This window comes from Rhinoraja longicauda, chromosome 3 (genome assembly GCF_053455715.1).
Source record: "Rhinoraja longicauda isolate Sanriku21f chromosome 3, sRhiLon1.1, whole genome shotgun sequence".
Lineage (NCBI taxonomy): Eukaryota > Metazoa > Chordata > Chondrichthyes > Rajiformes > Arhynchobatidae > Rhinoraja > Rhinoraja longicauda.
In genome coordinates, this window is record NC_135955.1 from 70123363 (window position 1) to 70148112 (window position 24750).

At 41.0% G+C, this 24750-nt stretch overlaps 1 protein-coding gene across 3 annotated transcripts in view; it reads left to right on the plus strand.

The window, feature by feature from the left end:
* The first annotated feature begins 5546 nt into the window (after positions 1-5546).
* The window catches only part of epb41l4a (erythrocyte membrane protein band 4.1 like 4A), a 139003-nt gene continuing 119799 nt past the window's right edge, over positions 5547-24750 (plus strand). Inside the window, exons 1-3 of one of the 3 annotated variants that reach the window (XM_078396358.1) lie at positions 5547-5759; positions 6215-6635; positions 6760-6804. Coding sequence is in view for 2 of the 3 variants with exons in the window: in XM_078396355.1 (XP_078252481.1) it covers positions 6537-6635; positions 9565-9609 (144 nt within the window). In the remaining variant the exon portion in view is untranslated. Of the gene's footprint in view, positions 5760-6214; positions 6636-6759; positions 6805-9564; positions 9610-24750 lie in introns of all 3 variants that reach the window. The other 2 variants (XM_078396355.1, XM_078396356.1) reach the window with 2 other exon arrangements.

Genomic DNA, 24750 nt, shown 5'->3' on the forward strand with positions numbered 1-24750 from the left:
GAACTTTTACTTTCCATTGTTTATAATTGGAAAAATTCAAGCTTTAAATATATTAGAAATGGACTCAGGCTGTGCCTCAAAACCAGCTGTGGCCCTAGTTGAGCTGTTCCAGTACAGATAAAATATTGGCACCTGCCCAACAAATTGAAAGATTCCCTGATCATCGTGTCTCCACAAAAAGGATGCAGAGCAGAACAGTTACTGGCGGCAGTCACCACACCACATACTCATTCTTTGGCAAAATAATGGGCAAGATCTTTAAGAGTGCTAACATGTAACACTTACCAATAACCAATGTTAAATTTGGGCTCCATTAGTAACAGCTGTCTCCAGACATCATTATATCCTTGCAACAAAGAAAGATAAAAGAGCCATATTCCAGAGCAAAAAAAAAAAAAACTACTGGAGGAAGCATCTTTGGAGGCAAAAGGATGGCCGGATGTTTCAGGTCGGGACCAAGAGTGTATACTAGTATTCTACACTAATCCTGCGCAGTGCAAGATGAACTACAGGTTTGGAGATTTGGTCTATATGCTTAGCTGAGATGCCAAAGGTGAAAAGATACCATTCCCGGGATTATGACAGTGTGCCTAAGTCAGAAGCCTGCTGAATCCTGCTGAAACATAACCATGTATCTACACTTTCAGTCCTGAAGCAGGGTCTTGACCTAAAACATTGACCATCCCTTTTACTCCATTAATAAAGCTTGATCCATTGACCTGCTCCAGCAGTCTCTTTTTTAGTTCAGATTCCAGCATCTAGTCTCCTTTGTCCTCAGCCACATTCAAAAGAATGGTTGAGAATGACTGGCTCCATTTTATGATCCACCAGTCAATGGCAAATGTCATCTTCCTGACTATACACTGATTCTCCAGATTCTTGAACAGATTCTTCCCCTCTGTGATCAGAGTCTTGAAAGATTCTCTCCAACGCTAAGACTGAATTTGAAATCTTCCCATCTACCTCGTTGCAGCCCTTGCACTTTTTTTGTTCTTCACTTTCTCTGTAGTTGTATTCTGTACTCTGTTCATTTTCTCTCTCGCACTGCCTAATGTACTTGTGTTTAGTAGTATAAGAAAATAACTGCAGATGCTGGTACAAATCGATTTATTCACAAAATGCTGGAGTAACTCAGCAGGTCAGGCAGCATCTCGGGAGAGAAGGAATGGGTGACGTTTCGGGTCGAGACCCTTCTTCAGACTGATGTCGGGGGTGGGACAAAGGAAGGATATAGGTGGAGACAGGAAGATAGAGGGAGCTCTGGGAAGGAGGAGGGGAAGGGAGGGACAGAGGAGCTATCTGAAGTTGGAGAAGTCGACGTTCATACCACCGGGCTGCAAACTGCCCAGGCGAAATATGAGGTGCTGCTCCTCCAATTGTAGTAATTGCCTGGATAGAATGTAAAACAAAGCTTTTCACTGTATCTCGGTACTTATGACAATATTAAACCAATATCAATGTCGATTAACGCAGGATTTGTCTGAATATGACAGCAAGAATGCTACCAAACATTTTTGGTAAAGTTGACATTAATGGGAAAATCGCCAATGGCAGGGTTGTACGTAAAACAAAGAAAGATAGATAGCCTTGCTTTTTGTTCAGTTCATTTCAGTTTAGTTTATTGTCACGTGGACCGAGGTACAGTGAAAAGCTTTTGTTGCGTACTATCCAGTCAGCAGATCGAGCCATTTACAATTACAATCGAGCCATTTACAGCATATAGATACATGATAAGGGAATAATGTTTAGTGCAAGGTAAACCGAGCAATATCCGATCAAGGATAGTCCAAGGGTCATCATAGATGTAGATAGTAGTTCAGCACTGCTCTCTGGTTGTGGTAGGATAATTGTATTGGAATCACTGTCAATCCTGGGGCTTTGTTGCAGGAGTTTCTCAGATGTTTGTCTTAATCCAATTATCTTCTGCTGAACTTCCCTCTAGCACAAAAACTTGTGATGCTCTCTGATATTATCTTATTCTGATATCCCCAAGCCTTTCAATCATCTATAAATTAGGGGTGTAATTGAGTTCTCTCTAAGTGGTTAGAAGGGTGCAGTTCCAAAAACTCATCACCATCCAGGACAAAATAGATCTCTTGATAGATCCCCTATCCATTAAATTTTCATTTCCTCCGCTATTGCTACATTATGGAAACAATGTGTTCAAGCTAGACGACTTGACAATACTTCCAACACCTGCAAACTCTACCATTCAAGAAGGACAGAGATTTTAGGTACTTATGTATACCACTAACCTCAGATTCTTACTGGATCCTGATTTGCTCATTCTAAATCATGGATCTCAGTACTCAACAACCCTATAGGAATACCTTAATCGGGAGTCAAGCAGCAGTTCAAGAAAGAGTCCCACAACTATTTTATCAATGCCAATTCGGATGAGCAATACATACTGCACTTGCCAGCCTTGCCCAGATCTCAAACATCGAAGACAAATTGGTAAACAATTCAAAAGTCACGAATTACATTCCTGCTGAATATCTGCCAGCGAGTCGTCATCTCCAACTGAAGAAACGTTAATTGCCTTCCTTGACATTCAGCACATGATTGGTGAATCTTACCCATCCCCATTGACCAGCGTGCAACCAGCCAGCACATAAATACTGGGGCTACGAAAACTGGCTGGAGGCTGGAAATTCTGTAAGGAGTAACTCTGGTCTTTTGACTTCCCATTTCATTTCCATCTTTATACAAGTCAAGAATTTAAGAGAATATTTGTCCCTTGACTGGATAATTGAAACTCCAAGACCCTTGCAACAGCACGAGAAATTTGACACTCTCCAGGACAAAGCAACCTGCTTAATTGCCACCATCTCCCATTACCTTAAGTGTTATTTCCTTCCTTTGCAGCCCACCATGTTTGCAGTTTATAATATTTACAAGCCACCTTGCAGTAACTCACCAGGCTTCAACAACACTTCACAAATCCATGACTTGCCACCAACAAGAGACAAGGGTAACAGATTATGGGTCTACTACCTCCTCTAAATTCCCTCACAAGTCACACACAAAGTTTTAAGGCCAGTGCAATTATCCTTGTGAATGTATAAATAACATTATAAAATAAATTAAATGGGATAAATTATTTTTAAATTGCTGTCTTAGAAGGCAGCTGTGTGAAACAATAATATGAGAAAAGATTTATAAGTAGTTCTACTTCATAAATTACATTTTATAACATTACTTAGGGTTTTACTGAAGTAAATCGTCTGGTATAACTCGATGACACCTTTCTCTATGCTCCACACTAGCTTGCACTTATCGTACATCATTTAATAGAATCATGGAAATTTATGGCACAGAAAGAGGCCATTTGCCCCATTAACTCTGCAATTTCTTGCAGTCTTGGGCAGAACAATAGCGAAACCAAGTTGTGATGCATCCGGATAGGATGCTTTCTATGGTGCATCTATAGGAGTTGATAAGAATCATTTAAGGTTTCTGAGGAAATAGAGGCATTGGTGTGCTTTTTTGGCTGTAGCACCATTGTGTTTGGACCAGGATAGATTGCTGCTAACATTTACACCTAGGAACTTGATGCTCTTAACTGTCTCCACTTCAGCACCATTGATGCACACTGTCAATTTAACTAATTGAGTCTTTGATGTAGAATAAACAATTCAGTTTATTGAGATGTTTTTGTGTTTCAATTGTTTCAGGTCTCATTGTTTCAAATCCAGTCTTGGGTGAGCTATAATTCCTTCCAGATAAGCACCAAAGTCATCATCACCCTTCAGTCACAATATATCTTCATTGTGGATTCCATTATCGCCCCCTTTGGATGAACCAGACCATTTGTAATGTTGTCACACTTTTCTAAGTCAGCATCATATTGCCTGTATCTCAAAGATGATATATTTCTTCTTATTCAGCTCTGCCCATTTGATGCTGAAACCCTAATTTGTAATATTTTCTCCTGAGACATGATAATCCCTAAGATCTCTTGGTCAGCCTCTCATTGCTCCTCTACAAACCATCCAAGCCTTTGCTGCTTGCAAATTAGACCAAGTTCTAATTTGCAGACTTAAGTGGGATTCAAGTGACACAACAGCTCATCAATTAAAATAATTTATTCTATTGGTTGCATCCCTCCATGGTCTTGTCCTTACTTTCTGCAACTTTCACTAACCCTATAATTGTACATCGCTCTCTACCCTACCAAATCTGGCCAGTTATGCAATTTCCAGTCTCTGTCATATGGCTGGTGATTGTGTACTCAAGTGCCCAAGTCACTGGATTTCCCACTGGTCCTCACTGGCCCTCCGTAGATTCTTCATGTCTCCAAAACATTGAAAGCCTTCCTTAGATTTTAACTTAATAAACTCACCTAAAATGCTCCTTGAATTATGTGTGAGTGCAGAATGAATACTCATGTAACTTGTTTTTGAATGGTAAAACTGTCATATATATGTTTTTGGTATCAGTTGTTGCCACCAATAAAATGTTCACAGGTGTAATATTCTCTCCACCTTCCCCATGGGATTTCAAACACGTAATACACTTCTTGTGTGTTTTATTTCTCATGATAATCATCAGAGTTTTGAGGCAGCTTTTTGGGGGTACAGTGAATATCTCTCTCCTCCCTGATAAACTATCAATGCGAATCAGGCTAGTTTCCCATCAGTACATCAGCATTTAAGGGATATTTAGATAGATACATGGATAGGAAAAATTTAGAGAGATGTGGGTCACACGCAGGCAAATGAGACCAACTTAGATGGGGCATCATGGCGTGGACGAGTTAGCCGGAAGGGCCTGTTCCCGCTCTGTATTACTCTATGACTACATCACCTTGAGAGTGTTGCTGTTTAAGAAGCACCAGTTCCTACCTGCAGTAAGTGCTTTTCCATTTTTGATTTGCTTCCCATGTCTTGCTTTCCTCCTTCAAATGTTAACATATGTACTTATATATAATACTCATCAATATTAATGAAGCAAAACTGGCCATTGAAGAGCCAGCTGCAACAGTAGCTTTTAGTCACTTGTTCTTCAGCTGTCAACATTTTCGAAGCAGTTGGTTATTTTTGTTACTTTTCTTGGTTGAAAAGAACGAAGGACACAAAGTCTAAACGTTAAGAAAATAGCGTCTCACACCAATCAGAAAATAATTAATGTTCGTTGAGGGGGAACCGTGAAGATTGCAAGCTGCACGTCAGAAGCACATAACCTTAAATGGCCAACTATTCTTTGTGATTGTTTTGTAGTTGTTACATCTGCAAAATTTGCTGTCATGTCCGCCAACAGTGTCTTTTGCGTGCAACATATAAAACTATTCTAGTGGAAGTGATTGATTACTGTTGATAAGCAGTACGCTTTGTCTGACACAGACTGCAAACTCCAGGCTGCAGAGCGGTGCTGGGGAGCGCGCTCGCGCTGGCAGGCTGGTGCCGGGATCGCGCTCCGCTGCTGCGGGTGAAGGGTGAAGGGTGGCGGCATCTCCTCGGTTACCGGGGCAGCGCCGGGGTCAGGCCCAGTGCGGGGCTGGGCGGGGCGGGGGCGGGGATGGGGCGGGCAGCCCAGCGCCAGAGGCGAAGCGAGGGGAGGAGGCAGTGATCTTGCACAGCCAGCTGAAGGAGGGGACCCAGTGCAGCTCCTGAAACATGTGGAAAGTGGGAGAAAGCGCCAGGGAAACGTAGTTCGGCCGCCCGGCTCCAGCACCAGTGCGGGCGGGTGGGTGTTGGCTGCCTGGGCGTCAGTCAGCCCCCGGGAGGTTGCCGGCTTGTGCCTGAGGGAGGTGGAAGGTGAGCTCCTGTGGGCCGGTGCTGAGCTGACGGGCAGAAACAGGCGAGACATTCCCCGCCGTTCACCATCTGTTGTCTCAGGGACAGCGACGGTCGCAGGGCAAGTTAACGTCCCATAATAATGGTGTTTAAAAACAAGATCGGCGATTTTAAATAGCGCGTTAGCCACTGAAATTTGTGGTTGCTGTGTTTACAAACGTGTTTGCTTTTTTTTTAACGAGCGCATATTAAATTTCCCCCTTGCTGTTGTGAAGAGGGGCGTCTGCGGATCGTTACCCAGTCGTAAATCCAGACAATCGAACCATTTATATAAAACGATCAATACGTAAGCACCTAGGAAAGGATCGTGATTTGTTTTTGGTCCTTGTAATTTTCACGAAGTCCCTTTCGAGTACTCTTCTTGCGCTGTGTAAACTGTGGAAATGTTTAATTAAAAGCTGCTTTTGTTCTTTCAGATCATCGTTCCACTTCCAAGAACCAGCTCGCCGAACTTATCAGTTGCCGGGCTTACTTTCACAGCATTCATTTTAAAGGATACGACAGTCCGTATTGTATTGCGGGTTTTTTTCATCCGAAGAGAGAAAATATATGCTGCACCTGACGTTTCATGTTACCAGTTGGTACATTTTGTCTCGTTGAGATATGAGAAAGCGGCACCGTGTCATTGTATCCGTCTCGATGCGTCCTTAACTGGACATTCAAATCGATTTTTAAAAAATCACGGATAATTAGTGGACTTTATCAGGATTTGTCCCCACTTCTGGTTTCAATGCAGCAATGGGTTGTTTCTGCACTACACAGGAAGAATTTTATTGCGAAGTATTACTTTTAGATGAGACCAAGCTTACTCTAACCACTCAACAACAAGGAATAAAAGTAAGTTGATCGCAATAGTCTTCAAGGCACGTGCCGATTTACTCTGGAAGCTTAATTAATTAATTTAGTTAAATTTTTTCATAATGTGATGTTAGTTACAATATTCATGCTCATTTTATTATAGATCCAGGAATATGGTAGAAAATGATTAACGGTCTTTTTATGTGTTGTAAGTATATTAAAAGACTTTTGCACGGTTGTTGCATTTTGTGAACGAGGATATAAACTTGGAGTTATCTTGCCTCTACCACGCAGGGAATGTATGTTTATGAATGAAATATTTATTTACTCATGACAATGTTGATACAAAGAACCTGAAACCAACGAATGATTTGTTGGCCATTAATCTTGATTAGTGAGAAGAATGGCCCCGACTCGAAACTCACCTATCCTTTTTCTCCAGAGATGCTGCTTGATTCGCTGAGTTACTCCAGTACTTTATGTCTATCTTAGGTATAAATCAGCATCTCTAGTTCCGTTCTACACAACCTTAACACTGTGTCTGCGGCCATACAGTAAATCGTTTTACCTATTGCTCCTATACATATAATTTCAACAATGTTTTGTAGGCAGTGACATCCCAATGTTAAAGTGATTATTTCTAACAATGTAGCAAGAGGGTGACTGCTATATTTAACTGAATTGATTAACCAACACAATCCATGTATTCAAATTACTCCCAAGCTGATGTCAGGTTCGTAGTTCCAGGATTTTGACGCAACATTCGTGGAAGAATGGCAAAGTATTTCAGGATGTTATGTTTCATGGAGAAAAATATGTCTGAAATTTCTAGGTGCAAGGTTCATTGTCCTTCCAGGTGATAGAGGTTGAATTGTTGTGATGTGCTCCAGAAAGAAAGCCTTGGTTTTACATCTTGTCCACAGTATGGTTTAGTAGTAGTGTACAGAGTAAACGCCGATGGAGTGCCAATATTGCAAGTTGCATTTTCCCGGAAGCTATTGAGCTCTTTTCATGTTTTTGGAGTAGAATGTGTTTGGAGAATATTGTTAGAGATGATCATGGATAAGTCTCGATGTTATCCAGATCTTACTGCACGCAAATGTGGACAATTCCATTGTTGGAAAACCTGTAATGGAATCTGTCTAATTTGGCTAATCATCGTGGAACACCCCTACTTCTGACCAAGGTTGTCAATGAAATGCTGAAGATGCTTGTCCAGGGATTGAGATGGCATCCAACAACCAAAAGCAGCTTCCTTTGAAGAAAGTATGATTGGGAATTTTCTCATTGATTATTGTGGACTTTGATTTCATTTGACATACGCCAGGAACTAATTTTGAAAACATTTCAGGGCAATAAAAAGGAAATGATATGAAAATGCCCATCAATTCTAATCACTGTGAAGATGGTGTTCTTTTCACCTTCTATGGTTATTTGCATGCTTGGACCATGTTGTGCTGTTCCTAATTTTGCATTGCTGCGTTCTGCGACAATAATATTGTTTGTATATTACATTGTATGTATTATGTTAAAGACTGAAAGTGCATCTTAAATTTGGTATAAGTTCACTTGACAATTAAGTTGTTTAAAAATAAAGTTAGTTAGTTTGGGAATGTCAATTATATTGATATGGCATGTAGTTAGTGTGTTGCCTGGTTGAACATGGAAAATCGTGCAATATTTTTAAGACAAGGAAACATTTAATTTATGGTGGCAATTTTAGATTAAACAACATATATTTTGAGAAACTAAAATAGGTATAAATTACTGTTGCCAATATTATCATACCATGCTTCATGGATGGTATCAAAGAGTAATTTTATGTTTGTAAGGGGATTTGCTCAGCTAGACCATGGACCAAGTAATGGACCAATGGACCAATACAGGGTTGTGTATTTACAAACATAGATACATAGAAACATATAAAAATAGGTGCAGGAGGAGGCCATTTGGCCCTTTGAGCCAGCACCACCATTCATTGTGATCATGGCTGATCATCCACAATCAGTAACCCGTGCCTGCCTTCTCCCCATATCTCTTGATTCCGCTAGCCCCATGAGCTCTATCTAATTCTCTATCTAACAGAGTTTGAATACTCACAACTCAAGGTTCAAGGACAGTTGCTTCCCAGCTGTTATCAGGCAACTGAACTGGCCTCTCACCAGCTAGAGTGTGGTCCTGATTTCCCATCTATCTCATTGGAGACCTTTGAACTATCTTTAATTGGACTTTATCGGACTTCAGTGTTATACCTTTGCACTAAATGTTGTACCCTTTATCCTTTATCTGTGAACTGTGGATGAGTGGATTATATTTATGTATGTCTTTTCTTTGGATAGCACACAAACAAGAGCTTTTCACTGTACCTTGGTACACATGACAATAATAAAGTAAACTAATTTAGTTCTTTAATTAGTATTTTTGTCAAATAAGTTTCCATTCTTGAGGATAAATTTCTTGAATTTAGCCTTAAATTCCTCTCTATTTGTTGAACAGATGAACGATTGTATTCTAAGAATTTGCTGTGAGTGTAATTAATGTGTCTAGGCACAATGTGGTTGCAAATTTACATCCTATTATGCAATGACTGAATTCATCATGAGGATGGGTTTTATGCACTATGTGCAGTATAGATAATGCAGATCCATATGAAAAGATTAATTTTTATTCTACCCAGTTCAAATGTCATAGAATTTGCAAACCATTGTAATAGCTCATTACTGTTCAAAAGAAAACTATGCTAACTATTGTTTTAACATGATCCCAATGCTGTTTTATCTCATTCAATCATTTCAATACATCTTGGATCCATTTATGTTCCCAGTAGATGTAATGGTCTGAATCTTTATATTAGTGGATCTCCTGAGCGGGTGGTTATAGTAAGGCAGAGAAATATTGTCACATCAAAGCTGGAATTTGGTTAGTACTCTGCGGTATGCATTGTTTAACATGGTTCAATGTTTTACAGGCTCTCACTGACAGACAGTTCTATTGGAGAATCAAGGCCATGGAGGTGAAGTACTTTTAAATTCAGTGAAGCAGGAGTTACCCATTGGGAATGTGGGAGATCGAATTACCCCAACAAATTTTTCATTCAGATTCTTTGTATGCACTGGATTTAAAGAGATCCTGGTGGCATTTCATTAGACAAATAATTGCATAAATACAGGGATTTACACAGCTGTAAGGTGAGAATGGAACAAACATAATAAGAATGTATATAGCTCTAGCCAAGAATTAAAATGGCAGTGAAATATATATCGGTGTCTGACAGAGAAACTAACAAAAAGGGCATTATATAATTCTCAGTTGTTGATGTTAAGATGAAAGAACAGCTGATGTTAGGTGAAGCTTGCAGAAAGAGAGTGGTTAGGCATTTAATAGACAATTGCTCCACTGTTTCAAAGGGAGGTACAATCTCAAGTATTATCATTCAGGAAAGTGCAGTTTTACAGTAATCTGGTTCTGCTGATGACTAAGTTTCAGTCTGTTTTCTATTTGACTTCTATTTCATTGAGACATCAGGGTGATTTCCATTGGCATGGAATGTTATTTTTTTTCTCCAAAATTTGTGTTGTCTCATAAAATAAAACTCTGGCATTGGATATACTGAGAGAATTAGTTGCATCTTCTGAGGATTGATTGTTCATTGGTGTCAGTTCACCAATCATTGCAACATTTCTGCTGTTGCTGACTATGGAGGTGAAATAATGGTGCTTACAGCAGAGGTCAAAATGTTTTCCTGAAAGCATTACTGAGAAATTAATAGAGAGTAGAGACCATATTTCAAATGTATGTTCTCCTTAAAACTCGGACTTACCGAAGATTTTATAGATTTAAAATCATGAAGAGTTTTAAATGTTTTTCTTTATTTACCCAACGTCCAGTAACTAAACTCTCTGGTAGTATAATTTGCCATATATCCAGTGGGATGTAAGGAAATATATTTCCACATCTGTTTAGGATTTGAAATGCATTACTTTATGAGGCAAGAGATTAATACCCTATAGAAGTTAATAGGTGGGAACCGAAATCAACCCCCCCCCCCCCCCCCCCCGTTAATTATTTACTACCATCTGATGGTCGCTGTAGAATATTTATATTCTGCACTATGAGGCAATACATTCCAAAGGGGATTGGTTCAATTGTGCTTTATTGTCACGTGTGAAGTACAAACGCACAGTGAAATTCTTGTCTTGCAAACAGTCCAGTAGCTTGGTATGTGCATATGGAAAGGGAATGATAAAAACAGAAATTTGAAAGGCTAAAAAAAGTTAGTGAAACTTAAGAATAAAACAATCAAAACAAGTGCTTTTTGTAATCGTTGTTGATATCAATGAGGAAAGCAAACTGATTTATATTTCTTGGCGACTGTTTCACCAAACATTTGTGCTCTGTCCGCTCAGGCCTGCTGGTCCTCTCGGCTAATCGTTTTAATTCTCATTCCTGTTCCCATACCCGACCTTTGTCATTGGCCTCCTCTATTGCCAAAGTGACATCACAGTAAACTAGTGGAACAGCACCCCTTATTCCATTTGGATAGTTTATAACCCAATGGTATGAATATTGAATTCTCTAATTTCAAGGAATACCTCCTTCTCTGTTCCTTGCCATTTCCACCCCAGCGTTCACACGTTCATCCTACCACCCCAATCACCCTGTCCTTTCCACTCCTTCATATGCTTCAATCCATTCCTGTCCCAAATTTCCCTTTTTAACCTTCTTTCCCCCCCTGACCTTTTCATTGCATATCCATCCCCCCTCCCGCTTTGCATTTCACCCCTCCTCTTTCCTTATTTGCCATCCATTTATTTCCTTTTCAACCTCTGGCATTTATCATATCCACCCATCTGCTTATCACCTCCCCCCTCACCTGTATCCACCAATCACTTGCCAGGCTTTATCCCGCTCCCTCCTCTCTTTCCAGCTTTCTCCTCGCTCCTCCACTCAGACTGGAGAAGCAACCCAATCTGAAACATTGTCTGTCTATTCCCCCATGGATGTTGCCAGACCGACTGAGTTTCTCCAGCACTTTGTTTTAGGTTCATATGCCATATCTGAGCTAAATCTCTCTTAACAATTTTCCGTTACAAACATTTTGGAAAAGTATAGTCTGAGTGTCTTTTATTTATTTTGTCAAAACTCTTAATTGTATGATTTACATTGACAAATTAGTTTCTGACATGTAATTTAGTTTGCTGGTCTTGTGATTTAGTGGTCTATTTGTATTATCACAATTGGTGACCTTAGCACACTGACAATGAGGGAAAGGTCAAAATACTAAATAAGTACGCTGTTCCAATTTGCAGAGGAGATGGATCGTTAAAAACAAAGGAAATGTGTGTAAAATGGATATTGGTATAACTGTTAGAAAGGAAATTGTATTTAACCTTAAAGCAGATAAACCAGAGGGACAATGTGATGTACAACTGAGAATAATGAGGGAAGAAAAGGAAGGAATTAAGTTGGATTACCAGTTCAGGGAATGAGATGAACACGCAGAAATAACTGCTAAAATTATTGGAAGTATAAACTTGGTTGAAATATATAATAGATAATCTATTGAAACTATCCCCATTGCAGTTGCAGATTAGCTTCCATTAATTCTACAGGCATAATAAATAGCAATGTGTCAGGCCATTTTGTTTGCATATTTTCCCATTTGGCACAGCATGTTATTATTTTTTATTCTTTCGTTCAATTTCATTATCTTAATTTATTAAAAACATGATGTTTTACTATCTGTCATGATAGCCCAGGTTATCTGGGTTGGCTATTTGGGTTGAAGTGAAATATGGGATAAAGATGGATAATTCCACAACATATTTCAAAACATTCTACAAGTTAATGTTGAGTTATTGTTACTCATGTACTTTAGAATAAAACAAAGTTCTATCGATTCAGGATCAGTTCCTGTGGATTGGAGGGTAGCTAATGTTATCCCACTTTTCAAGAAAGGAGCGACAGAGAAAACGGGGAATTATAGACCAGTTAGCCTGGCATCGGTGGTGGGGAAGATGCTGGCGTCAATTATTAAAGAAGTAATAATGGCGCATTTGGATAGCAGTAAAAGGATTGGTCCAAGTCAGCATGGATTTATGATGGGGAAATCCTGCTTGACTAATCTTCTAGAATTTTTTGAGGATGTGACAAGTAAAATGGATGAAGGAGGCCTAGTGGATGTAGTGTATCTGGACTTTCAGAAAGCCTTTGATAAGGTCCCACACAGGAGATTAGGGGGCAAAATTAGAGCACATGGTATTGGGGGTAGGGTATTGACATGGACAGAGAATTGGTTGGCAGATAGGAAACAAAGAGTAGGAATAAACGGGTCCCTGTCAGAATGGCAGGTAGTGGCGAGTGGAGTGCCGCAAGGCTCGGTGCTGGAGCCGCAACTATTTACAATATATATTAATGATTCAGCTGATGGAATTAAAAGGAACATTAGCAAATTTGCAGATGACACAAAGCTGGGTGGCAGTGTGAACTGCAAAGAGGATGTTAGGAAGTTGCAGGGTGACTTGGACAGGCTGAGTGAGTGGGCAGATGCATGGCAGATGCAGTATAATGAGGATAAATGTGAGGTTATCCATTTTGGCGGCAAGAACAAGGAGGCAGATTATTTCAATGGTGTCAGATTAGGAAAAAGGGAAGTGCAACGAGACCTGGGTGTCCTTGTACACGTGTCACAGAAAGTAAACATGCAGGTGCAGCAGGCAGTGAAGAAAGCTAATGGCATGTTGGCCTTTATAACAAGAGGATTTGAGTGTAGGAGTAAAGAGATCCTTCTGCAGTTGTACAGGGCCCTGGTGAGACCACATCTGGAGTATTGTGTTCAGTTTTGGTCTCCTAATTTGGCGGAAGGACATCCTTGCTATTGAGGCAGTGCAGCGTAGGTTCACGAGGTTAATCCCTAGGATGGCGGGACTGTCATATGTGGAAAGACTGGGCTTGGATTCACTGGAATTTAGAAGGATGAGAGGGCATCTTCTCGAAACATATAAAATTATAAAAGGACTGGACAAGCTAGATGCAGGAAAAATGTTCCCAATGTTGGGGGAGTCCAGAACCAGGGGCCACAGTCTAAGAATAAAGGGGAGGCCATTTAAAACTCAGATGAGAAATAACCTTTTCACCGAGAGAATTGTGAATTTGTGGAATTCTCTGCCACAGAAGGCAGTAGAGGCCAATTCACTGGATTAATTTAAAAGAGAGTTAGAGCTCTAGGGGCTAGTGGAATCCAGGGATACGGGGAGAAGGCAGGCACAGGTTACTGATTGTGGACGATCACAATGAATGACGGTGCTGGCTCGAAGGGCCAAATGCACCTATTTTCTGTGTTTCTATGAAAAAGCTTTCTTACCACTTGATATTTGATTGTGCAATAAGTAATTAATTGGTATGAATTTAACATTCTAATTTGAAATGTGGCTTAGTTTGTGTGATTTAAATATTGAAAGTAGAATGGGTCAGCTTCGTTTTTGTATTACTTGCTGTAATCTAGTTGTTTTATGCTTAGGAAGTTGGTGATAGCAGTCCATTTAATTACATGTGGCATCTCAGATGAATTTGCTTGTCTTATCCAATTTGCTCAATATCCATAAACCAGGTTTCTGCCCTGGACCTTCTCCACTGTCAGAGTGAGGCCAAATGCAAATTGGAGGAACAGCACCTCATATTTTGCTTGGGCAGTTTACAACTCAGCGGTATGAATATTGATTTCACTAACTTCAAGTAACCTTTGCTTTCCCTCTTTCTTCATCCCTTCTCACCCCAGTACTCTGACTAGTTTCTGACAGTACTGATTAATTTTACTGTTTGTATGCCTTGTATCACCATTCCCTCATCCAACAATGAACCATTCTACATTTATTTGATCATTGTCTGCTTCGATCTGTTCTTTTTGCACCTTACATGTTCTTTGTACCCTTCCATATCTTGTTTCCATCTCCCCTGACTAGGTCAGAAGATGGGTCTCGACCAGAAATATCACCCATTTGTTCTCTCCAGAGATGCTGCCTGTCCTACTCCAGCAATTTCACAAGTTCATGTTAATAGGATTAGAATTAGGCCATTTGGCCAATCGAGTCTACTCTGCCATTCAATCATGGCTGATCTCTGGCTTCTAATCACATTTACCTGCCTTCTCCCCATAACCTTGAGGTAGGGGTGGTGGAAAGAATTCTAGTAACATTCTAAGCCTTGAAACCAATCAGTTTTATTTTCATAGTAGTAATGAGGAACAGTATTCAGCATCCCAGCTAATTTCAAATGTAGTGAAACCAATGTAAGTTGAGCTTTCTTTTGTGCACAGAATTTGTTGCACAGACTGACATTATAATCCAGTGATCTTTGTTTTATTCCCCTTCCCACATGTAAAACAAACATTTCTGACATTCAATTTAATTCTATGCTAACATAACATGCATTTCTATTATACTATTAATGATAGGTATAATATTATGATAAATATCTTCAGACTTTAAACAAACAGCGCGGAAACAGGCCCTTTGGCCCAGCGATCACTCTGTACACTGACACTATCATAGACACTGGGGACAATTTACAATTTTACCAAAGCCAATTAACCTACAAACCTGTACGTCTTTGGAGTGTGGGAGGAAACGAGCACACGGAGAAAACCAATTTGAACAGGGAGAATGCACAAACTCCGTATATCGTAACACATTTTCTTTTGATACGTCTGTCTTCACCGGGTGGCGCCGTCAGCGATGGCAGCTTCGCCAACGGTCTGCCTTTTCATCTTTTTTTGTTATTTTTAGTGTGTTTTCAAAGTTTGTGTTAATGTTCTCTGGTTTGTTTCATGTGGGTGGTGGGGGGGGGGTTTGGGGGAAACTTTTTTTCAATCTCTTACCTTACCGGAAATGCGATTGTTTTCCGGATCGTATTTCTGGTCGCTCTGTGGCCTAACATCATGGAGCTGGCGGCCTTGTTCGGGACTGACTTTGAGCCCCACAGTGGGGACGTGGACTTACCATCGGAGCCTGCGATCCCTTGCCTGGGATCGACACTTCACCATCGAGGAGCTCGCAGTCTCGGAAAGCTCCGAGCCGCAGAAGGGTTCGATTAGCCCTGACCCAGGGTCAGATTGCCCGCTCGGAGGAGCTGAGATTCCCCCCCACCCTGATGCAGGAGCTCGATCGCCCCGACACGGAGGGCCCAACCGCCGGCTACGGGAGTCAAGATCGTCCCGTCAAGGGAAGGTAAGAGGCCCCTGACCGCGGGAGAACAAAGAAGGGAAGAAGATTGAACTTTTTTTCGCCTTCCATCACTGTGAGGAATGTGGAGGAGTCGCTGTGGTGGATGTTCATGTTAAAATGGATTTTGTGTGTTCTGTTGCTTTTTATTGGTAAGACTGTATGGCAAATGACATTCTTCGTAAAACATACTTGGCTAATAAAGTATGATTATGATGATTATGGTTCAGTAAAATGTTGCTGCTGGACATCTCTAGTGGTAATGATGGTCTTTAGTGGTGGTTCTCTATTTTCAGAACTTCTTTCTTCAACATGGTAGTCGATTTAGAAGACTGGTTCTAAATTTATTTTGGCTTGCTTTTCTTATCCTGTTCTAAGATCCAAGCATTTTACAAAGTTTAGGGCTAATGCTTAAAGAACTCATTTATTTCAAAGTTGCTTGTTTCAAGGATTTGAATATGATACTTTTTGTTGCTGTAATTTTTCTGCAGTTAAATTATTTGATACAACTGTTTTGGATTAGGTAATCATTGAAAATTTGCTAGATGACATTAGAATTTCAGACTATGGCTTCAGACAATGATGTGTGTATATCCGATGGTAGACACAAAATGCTGGAGTAACTCAGCGGGTCAGGCAGCATCTCTGGAGAGAAGGAATGGGTGACGTTTCGGGTCGAGACCCTTCTTCAGACTGATGTCGGGAGAGGGCGGGACAAAGATAGGATGCAGTAGGAGACAGTAAGAGAGTGGGAGAACTGGGAAGGGGGAGAGGAAAGAGAGGGACAGAGGAACTATCTGAAGTTGGAGAAATCAATGTTCATACCGCTCGGGTGTAAACTGCCCAAGTGAAATATGAGATGCTGTTCCTCCAATTTGTGCTGGGCCTCACTGTGACAATGGAGGAGGCCCAGGACAGAAAGGTCAGATTGGGAGTGGGAGAGGGAGTTGAAGTGCTGAGCCACCGGGAGCTCAGGTTGGTTAAGGCAGACTGAGCGAAGGTGTTGAGCGAAAAGATCGCCGAACCTGCGTTTGGTCTCGCCGATATAGAGAAGTTGACTTCTGGAACAGTGGATACAATGGATGAGGTTGGAGGAGGTGCAGGTGGAAAGACTGTTTGGGTCCCTGGATGGAGTCAAGGGGGGAGGTAAAGGGACAGGTGTTGCATCTCCTGCGGTTGCAGGGGAAAGTACCTGGGGAGGGGGTGGTTTGGATGGGAAGGAACGAGTGGACCAGGGAGTTATGGAGGGAACGGTCACTGCGGAAAGCAAAAAGGGGTGGAGATGGGAAGATTTGGCCAGTAGTGGGATCCCGTTGGAGGTGACGGAAATGTTGGAGGATAATTTGGTGTATACGACAGGTGATGGGGTGGAAGGTGAGGACAGTGGGGACTCTATCCTTGTTACGAATGGGGAGAGGGGGAGCAAGAACGGCGCTGCTGGGATATAGAGGAGACCGTAGTGAGAGCCTCATCTATAATGGAAGCGGGGAGCCCTCGTTTCCTAAAGAACGAAGACATCTCTGATGCCCGAGTATGAAACGACTCATCCTGGACGCAGATACAATAGACAATAGACAATAGGTGCAGGAGTAGGCCATTCAGCCCTTCGAGCCAGCACCGCCATTCAATGCGATCATGGCTGATCACTCTCAATCAGTACCCCGTTCCTGCCTTCTCCCCATACCCCCTCACTCCGCTATCCTTAAGAGCTCTATCCAGCTCTCTCTTGAAAGCATCCAACGAACTGGCCTCCACTGCCTTCTGAGGCAGAGAATTCCACACCTTCACCACTCTCTGACTGAAAAAGTTCTTCCTCATCTCCGTTCCAAATGGCCTACCCCTTATTCTTAAACTGTGGCCCCTTGTTCTGGACTCCCCCAACATTGGGAACATGTTTCCTGCCTCTAATGTGTCCAATCCCCTAATTATCTTATATGTTTCAATAAGATCCCCCCTCATCCTTCTAAATTCCAGTGTATACAAGCCCAATCGCTCCAGCCTTTCAACATACGACAGTCCCGCCATTCCGGGAATTAACCTAGTGAACCTACGCTGCACGCCCTCCATAGCAAGAATATCCTTCCTCAAATTTGGAGACCAAAACTGCACACAGTACTCCAGGTGCGGTCTCACCAGGGCCCGGTACAACTGTAGAAGGACCTCTTTGCTCCTATACCCAACTCCTCTTGTTATGAAGGCCAACATTCCATTGGCTTTCTTCACTGCCTGCTGTACCTGCATGCTTCCTTTCATTGACTGATGCACTAGGACACCCAGATCTCGTTGAACTCCCCCTCCTCCTAACTTGACACCATTCAGATAGAGTTTTTACAGGAAATAGGGTGGGAAGAAATGTAGTCAAGATAGCTGTGGGAGTCGGTAGGTTTGTAGTAGATGTCGGTCACTAGTCTGTCTCCTGTGATGGAGATGGTGAAATCCATAAACGGTAGGGAGATGTCGGAGATGGTCCAAGTATATTTAAGAGCAGGATACAAATTGGTGGTGAAATTTATGAAGTTAGTGAGTTCTGCATGGGTACAAGAGGTAGCACCAATGCAGTCGTCAATGTAATCCGATATATCCGATAATCCTTATAGAGGTTCATCTATATGTGAAATGTTAAACCACTTTTTTTAGTATAATTCTTCATTTGATTTGCGAATTTTAGAATCCATCATTCTTCATGCCACTGAGAATTGCCACCAGTTTAATGTCTACAATATTTGTATGGAGTGTATCAGTTTTAATTTATGCTTCATTTGTTTAGGAAATCACTTAAAATTGTAATAACTTACAAACGTTGCTCCCATGCAACAGAGTATAAATCAATCCATCTAATGGTATACATTTTATCAATCCATTTATTACTCCAGTTAATATTGTTTTGTGGACTATCAGAGGCCAGAGTGATTTGAATTTTGTTAACATCCATTACTGGTGCAACAAAGAAATGTCTTTACAGATTTAATTAGAAAGTGATTTGCCTAGCAAGTGGTCTTGATGTTAATACTAAGGCGACTTCCAAAACATGAAATAGGATGGAATTGCACAGTGAAAGCCAGATGTCAACTGAGTATGTGAGAGTTTGGTTTTTAAACTCAGTTATACAAATTAATTTTAACATCAATTTTCTGTACATAAGAATACCCAACCAAATCATCCAGGCCTTTCACTATTCAGTAAGTTTCAATGAGGTCCCCCCTCATCCTTCTAAACTCCAGCGAGTAGAGGCCCAATGCCTTCAAACACCCGTCATATGTTAACCCACTCATTCCTGAGATCATTCTCTTAAACCTCCTCTGGACCCTCTCCAGCGCCAGCACATCCTTCATGGTCAGCTCCAGTCATCTGACAGACTACGAATAGTTTAATTGTATAAGGTATATTTGAAGAACTGACACTCTTAACCCTGACCGCTTCATGAACTGAGCTACCAATTGCAAAAAAATAAGATTTTATTCAGAAAGGACATTGAAGAGTTAAATTACTATAATAAATGTTGTTCAAACTTGCCTCTGTTTCATGGTCAGTTTTCAACCTCAGGAAATCCTTGCAACATTGTAAAGTTTGAAACCAAGTTAAAACAATAATTTAAGAAGCATTTTAAATTCTCCTGAGAACATTAAATGCACATGTAAGTATTGGTCTACATTCGACTATTCTAGTTTAGTTTAGCTTTAGTTTGTTTCCCAAATTAAGCAGGGTGTGTGTACCCACTCCAAAAATCCCATACATTCACCTGGTCTCAATCCCCCAATTCTAGAGGATTGGAAGTCCCACCTATACTACCTGAATTTTCAATTCATAGAATCATGCAGCACAGTAGGATACCATACATGCTTGTTTTCAAAATTATGTAAAGGTCCCTATTTTATAAGGCGATAAGAATTAGGCCATTCAGCCCATCACGTCTACTCCCCGATTCAACCATGGCTGATGTACTCCCCCTCCTAACCCCATTCTCCTGCCTTCTCCCCATAACCCCTGACACTCGTAGTCAAATATCCATTGATTTGGCCTCCACAGCCTTCTGTGGCAAAGAATTCCACAGATTCACCACCCTCTGACTCCTCCTCCCCCCCCCCCCCCCCATATAATCAGTCTGATGAAGGTCCCGACCCAAAGTGTCTCCTATCCATGATCCCCAGAGGTGCTACATGACCCGCTGAGTTATTCCGGTGCTTTTGTCTTTTTGTTAGACTTGTTCCTATGTCTTTTTTTTTTGCTGTTTCTCCCTGGTCTGCAATTCTCTTATTTTCAATTGGCTTTTTGAGTTATTTTCTTCAGGCCTCTGCAACAAATGATTTGAAATTGTAGCAACTCATTCCATTTTTAAAGAAAACTCCTTTGGTTGTAATTAATTTTCTATCCTTTTATTTATTGACTTTCTCATCTCTTTCTCTACTCTGAAAAAAGCCACGTCTCCAGCATTTTCTGTTTTTATGTCAATATTATTGTGCTTTGTTGTGATATTGTAAATAAAATGTAGTTTGAATTCACTGAACTGAAACGTAGAATTTTTTTAGAACTGCTGATATCCATTAGTAAGTAGTTCAACAATGATGAAAGCATAAGTCAATATATATGAACTCTTGATCAATGCAAAATGCACAAAACAAAACCATACTGTTGCAAAATATTTAGTCAGTAACTTGATATCACATAAAACAAGTGTATTTACAATTCCAGAATTTGTTTTTGTGGTATCAAATGCTGCTTCATCTAGTAAGAGGAAATAACATAGAAAGATAGGGATTTGGAATGTAATATGAGCACAATCCCAAATAGAACAAATACTTTATTTGTTTTGTGAATTTAAGAATTAAAGACATTAGATTGTTATCTTACTGGATGTTCATTTATCTTTCGTCTTGAGGCAGGTAATTTTCAGGTTTTGTGGATAAGTGATATTAGTTATGGGACAGACGCACATAAGTTCTACCTTTGTTTCACCAACAACATTTTGTTTTTTTATTCTAAATTTCTATTACTTTAAAAAAATAATAGTTGCAGGAGTAGGCACCTATTCCTGCTTCCTTCGAGCCAGCACCGCAATTCAATGTGATCATGGCTGAACATTCACAATCAGTACTCCGTTCCTGCCCTCTCCCCATACCCCCTGACTCTGCTATCATTAAGAGCTCTATCTAACTCTCTCTTGAAAGCATCCAGAGAATTGGCCTCCACTGCCTTCTGAGGCAGAAAATTCCACTGATTTACAACTCTCTGAGTGAAAATGTTTTTCCTCATCTCTGTTCTAAATGGCCTACCCCTTATTCTTAAACAGTGGCCCCCTGGTTCTGGACTCCCCCAACATTGGGAACATGTTTCCTGCCTCTAGTGTGTCCAATCCCTTAATAATCTTATATGTTTCAATAAGATCCCCTCTCATCCTTCTAAATTCCACTGTATACAAGCTTAGTCGCGCCAGTCTTTCAACATATGACAGTCCCGCCATTCTGGGAATTAACCTAGTGAACCTATGCTGCCCTCCCTCAATAACAAGAATGTCCTTCCTCAAATTTGGAGACCAAAACTGCACACAGAAGGAATGGGTGACGTTTCGGGTTGAGGCTTCTTCAGACGTTCCGACTTGAAATATCACCCATTCCTTCTCTCCAGAGATGCTGCCTGCCCTGCTGAGTTACTCCAGCATTTTGTGTCTGTCGGTGTAAACCACCATCTGCAGTTCCTTCCTACTCAGCTAACTTAATCTCTCCTGTATGACAGATCTCTTGCTTTATAAATGCAAGCATGTCTGTCATTTAACAGTGAATTGCCACATTTGCTTAATTCATTTAAAGATTTGACAGTACAATGGCTACATTGCAAGCAATATGTCCTTCAAAGATATTTTATTTGACGTGGAAGTTGATGTAATTTAATTCATCCTCCAAGCCAATCGCAGGTCTTTGGAAAGCACAACAAGATGAATAGAGCAAACTTTATATATGAGATTTTAAAAAAAGTTTAACATGGACGTCAATGCATTCTGCATTTAATGGAAATTGCAGCAGAGTGTATAACCATGCAGTTGTAAAGACAAGAACAAATGAGAATAATATACAGTATATTGCAGACGAATTAGATTTTGTTAGATTTAGATTTTTTTTTAGATTTAGAGATACAGCGCAGAAACAGGCTCTTCGGCCCACCGGGTCTGCGCCGCCCAGCGATCCCCGCACACGAACATTATCCTACACCCACTAGGGACAATTTTTACATTTGCCCAGCCAATTAACCTACATACCTGTACGTCTTAGAAGAATACTGCAAGAGACTGTGAGGGATGAAGTAGAAAAATTCTTTCAGTGTTAAATGTCAAAAGGAGAAATATTGTGAAGGCTTTAAAAGTTACCAGTTGTCTGCCTAAAAATTCCAAGTTACACTTGGAATAATTTCACATATACTTCTGGTAATTTGGAAAGGATTATTCATCAAGAGAATATAAATCAGTGGTTGACAACACAATGAGCAAAGAACAATGCTATCTTCATAACTAAAGATTTCAGATTGCACCTAAACCAGATAACAATGACAAAATATACATTACGGTAGGAATCAAGGATAATATAAGAGGCAGATACTAGTCTCTCGAGCCGCCCCGCTAGCCAGACCTTCTGTCGCCATTAGTTTCATTTAGTTCGGGATTACAGAGAGGAAATGGGCCCTTAGGCCCACCGGGTCCACATCACCCATACACTAGTTTCATCCTACACACTATGAACACGTTACAGAAGCCAACTAACCTACAACCTGCACGTCTTTGGAATGTGAGAGGAAACCGGAGCACCTGGAGAAAACCCACGCAGTAATATGGGGAACGTACAAACTCAGTACAGACAGCACCCAGTGGTCAGGATCGAACCCTGGTCTTTGGTGCTTTTTGCTGGGCCACATGGCTTCCTTGGCTGCTTCTAGGCTGTGCCTGCCACTGATACCTCCACCGCCGTCCCTTAGCTGCACTCCGGCCACCCGCGGGCCACAACCATTGACTGCTGAATTTCGCCTCTCCTCCACCAGTAGTCCAGGGCTGGCAACTCATCTGGATTCCAGGCTCAAGTCTAAAGAAGGATCTTGACCTGAAACATTACCTATCGCTGTTTTCCAGAGATGCTGCCTGACCTGTACTTCTATCTGGTCTCCTCTCAGTGTCTGATGCTCCAGAGAAAACAATCCCAGTTTGTCCAACCTTGTAGCTAAAGTCTATAATCCAGGCAGCATTCTGGTAAGCCACTTCTGCACCCTCTCCAAAGCCCTTACATTTTTTTCTGTAATGGGCTGACCAGAAATGCATATAATATAAGGCAATCTGTCCACATATTATGATTTGCATAGTTGAATGCTAAAGCATTAGAAACAAGATTTGACAACTTGATGCTTTTTGGCAGAAGAGAATACTGATTTAAAAGGAAAAATAGAAAGATGCCTGAATTGAGAGGATGGGAAATAATTTAATAGTCAAAAAGTTAACAATTCAAGGGCATATATTTTTCAGAAAATTGAGCTATTACAAAAGAAGGTTGTGTAATGATATGTGTTAGGTGCTGTGAATGTGAATGAGTTGCATGGTGACTGGAGTAGTAGATGGAAAAGGTCTTCATTTAGCGCAAGCAGGAGGAGGTTCTTTCCTGGGAGAAACTCGGTAGAATTTCTCTTAACTGAAAGTATATTCAATTTTTATATAGAACACAAAGTACTGGAATAATTCGGCAGGTAAGGAGGCATCTCTGGAGGACATGGATAGGCGACTTTTCAGGTCGGGATTCTTCTTTAAGCACCGAAGAACAAAAATAACAAGTGATGGAATATCATTTCAGTAGTTGGAGTTGCATTGAATTGCATAATTCATGTATCTCCCAGTATCCACCTCCCCTCACATCCGGAATCTTGGAATCATCTTTGATCAAACCCTCTCCTTCGACAAACACATCAAACACATCACAAAGACAGCCTTCTTCCACCTCAAAAACATTGCCCGTCTCCGTCCATCCCTCTCCTTCACAGCTGCAGAAACCCTCATCCACGCCTTCATCACCTCCCGTCTGGACTACTGCAACAGCCTCCTCTATGGCTCACCCTCAAAAATCATCAGTAAACTTCAATACATTCAAAACTCCGCTGCCCGTCTACTCACCCACTCCCCGATCCGTGACCATATCACCCCTGTCCTTTACAAACTCCACTGGCTCCCCATCCCCCAGAGAATCCAATACAAAATCCTCCTCATGACCTACAAAGCCCTCCATAACCTGGCCCCATCCTACCTGACTGACCTCCTCCACAGGCACATTCCCACCTGCACCCTCCGCTCTGCTGCTACCAATCTCCTGTCCCCCCCCATCCGGACCAAACTCAGATCCTGGGGGGACAGGGCTTTCTCCATCGCTGCTCCCACCCTATGGAACTCACTACCCCAAACCGTCAGAGACACCTCACTCACCACATTCAAAACATCACTGAAGTCTCACCTCTTCAGCACTGCCTTCAACCACTGAAGGTCACCTCACCTTCTGTCTCCTTTCTCTGTTCGTTTACTTATTTATCTATTTATTCACTTCTCTATGTTCTAGAAATCCCTGTAAAGCGTCTTTGAGTGTTTGAAAAGCGCTATATAAATGTAATGCATTATTATTATTATTATTATTATTATAACCCCAAGACAAGACACTTCTGAATAAAGGAATTTGCATGGGTAGTCTAAACACCAGGCACTCAAAATTAGTGTTATGGGGGCTGATTTGCTGGGAGTACAAATGTCCCCAATTATTGATTGATGGATCAAAATTCCTGTTACCAGGTTTTGATGTGATAAATGGCAATTACAGCTCTCCTTGATCTCTGTCGCAATGAAGATATCTGATGCCTAATTTGATGTAGGCCAATTAACATCACCCCTTTTTTTAAGCATGCATTTTAGAATGCCTTATTGTCAT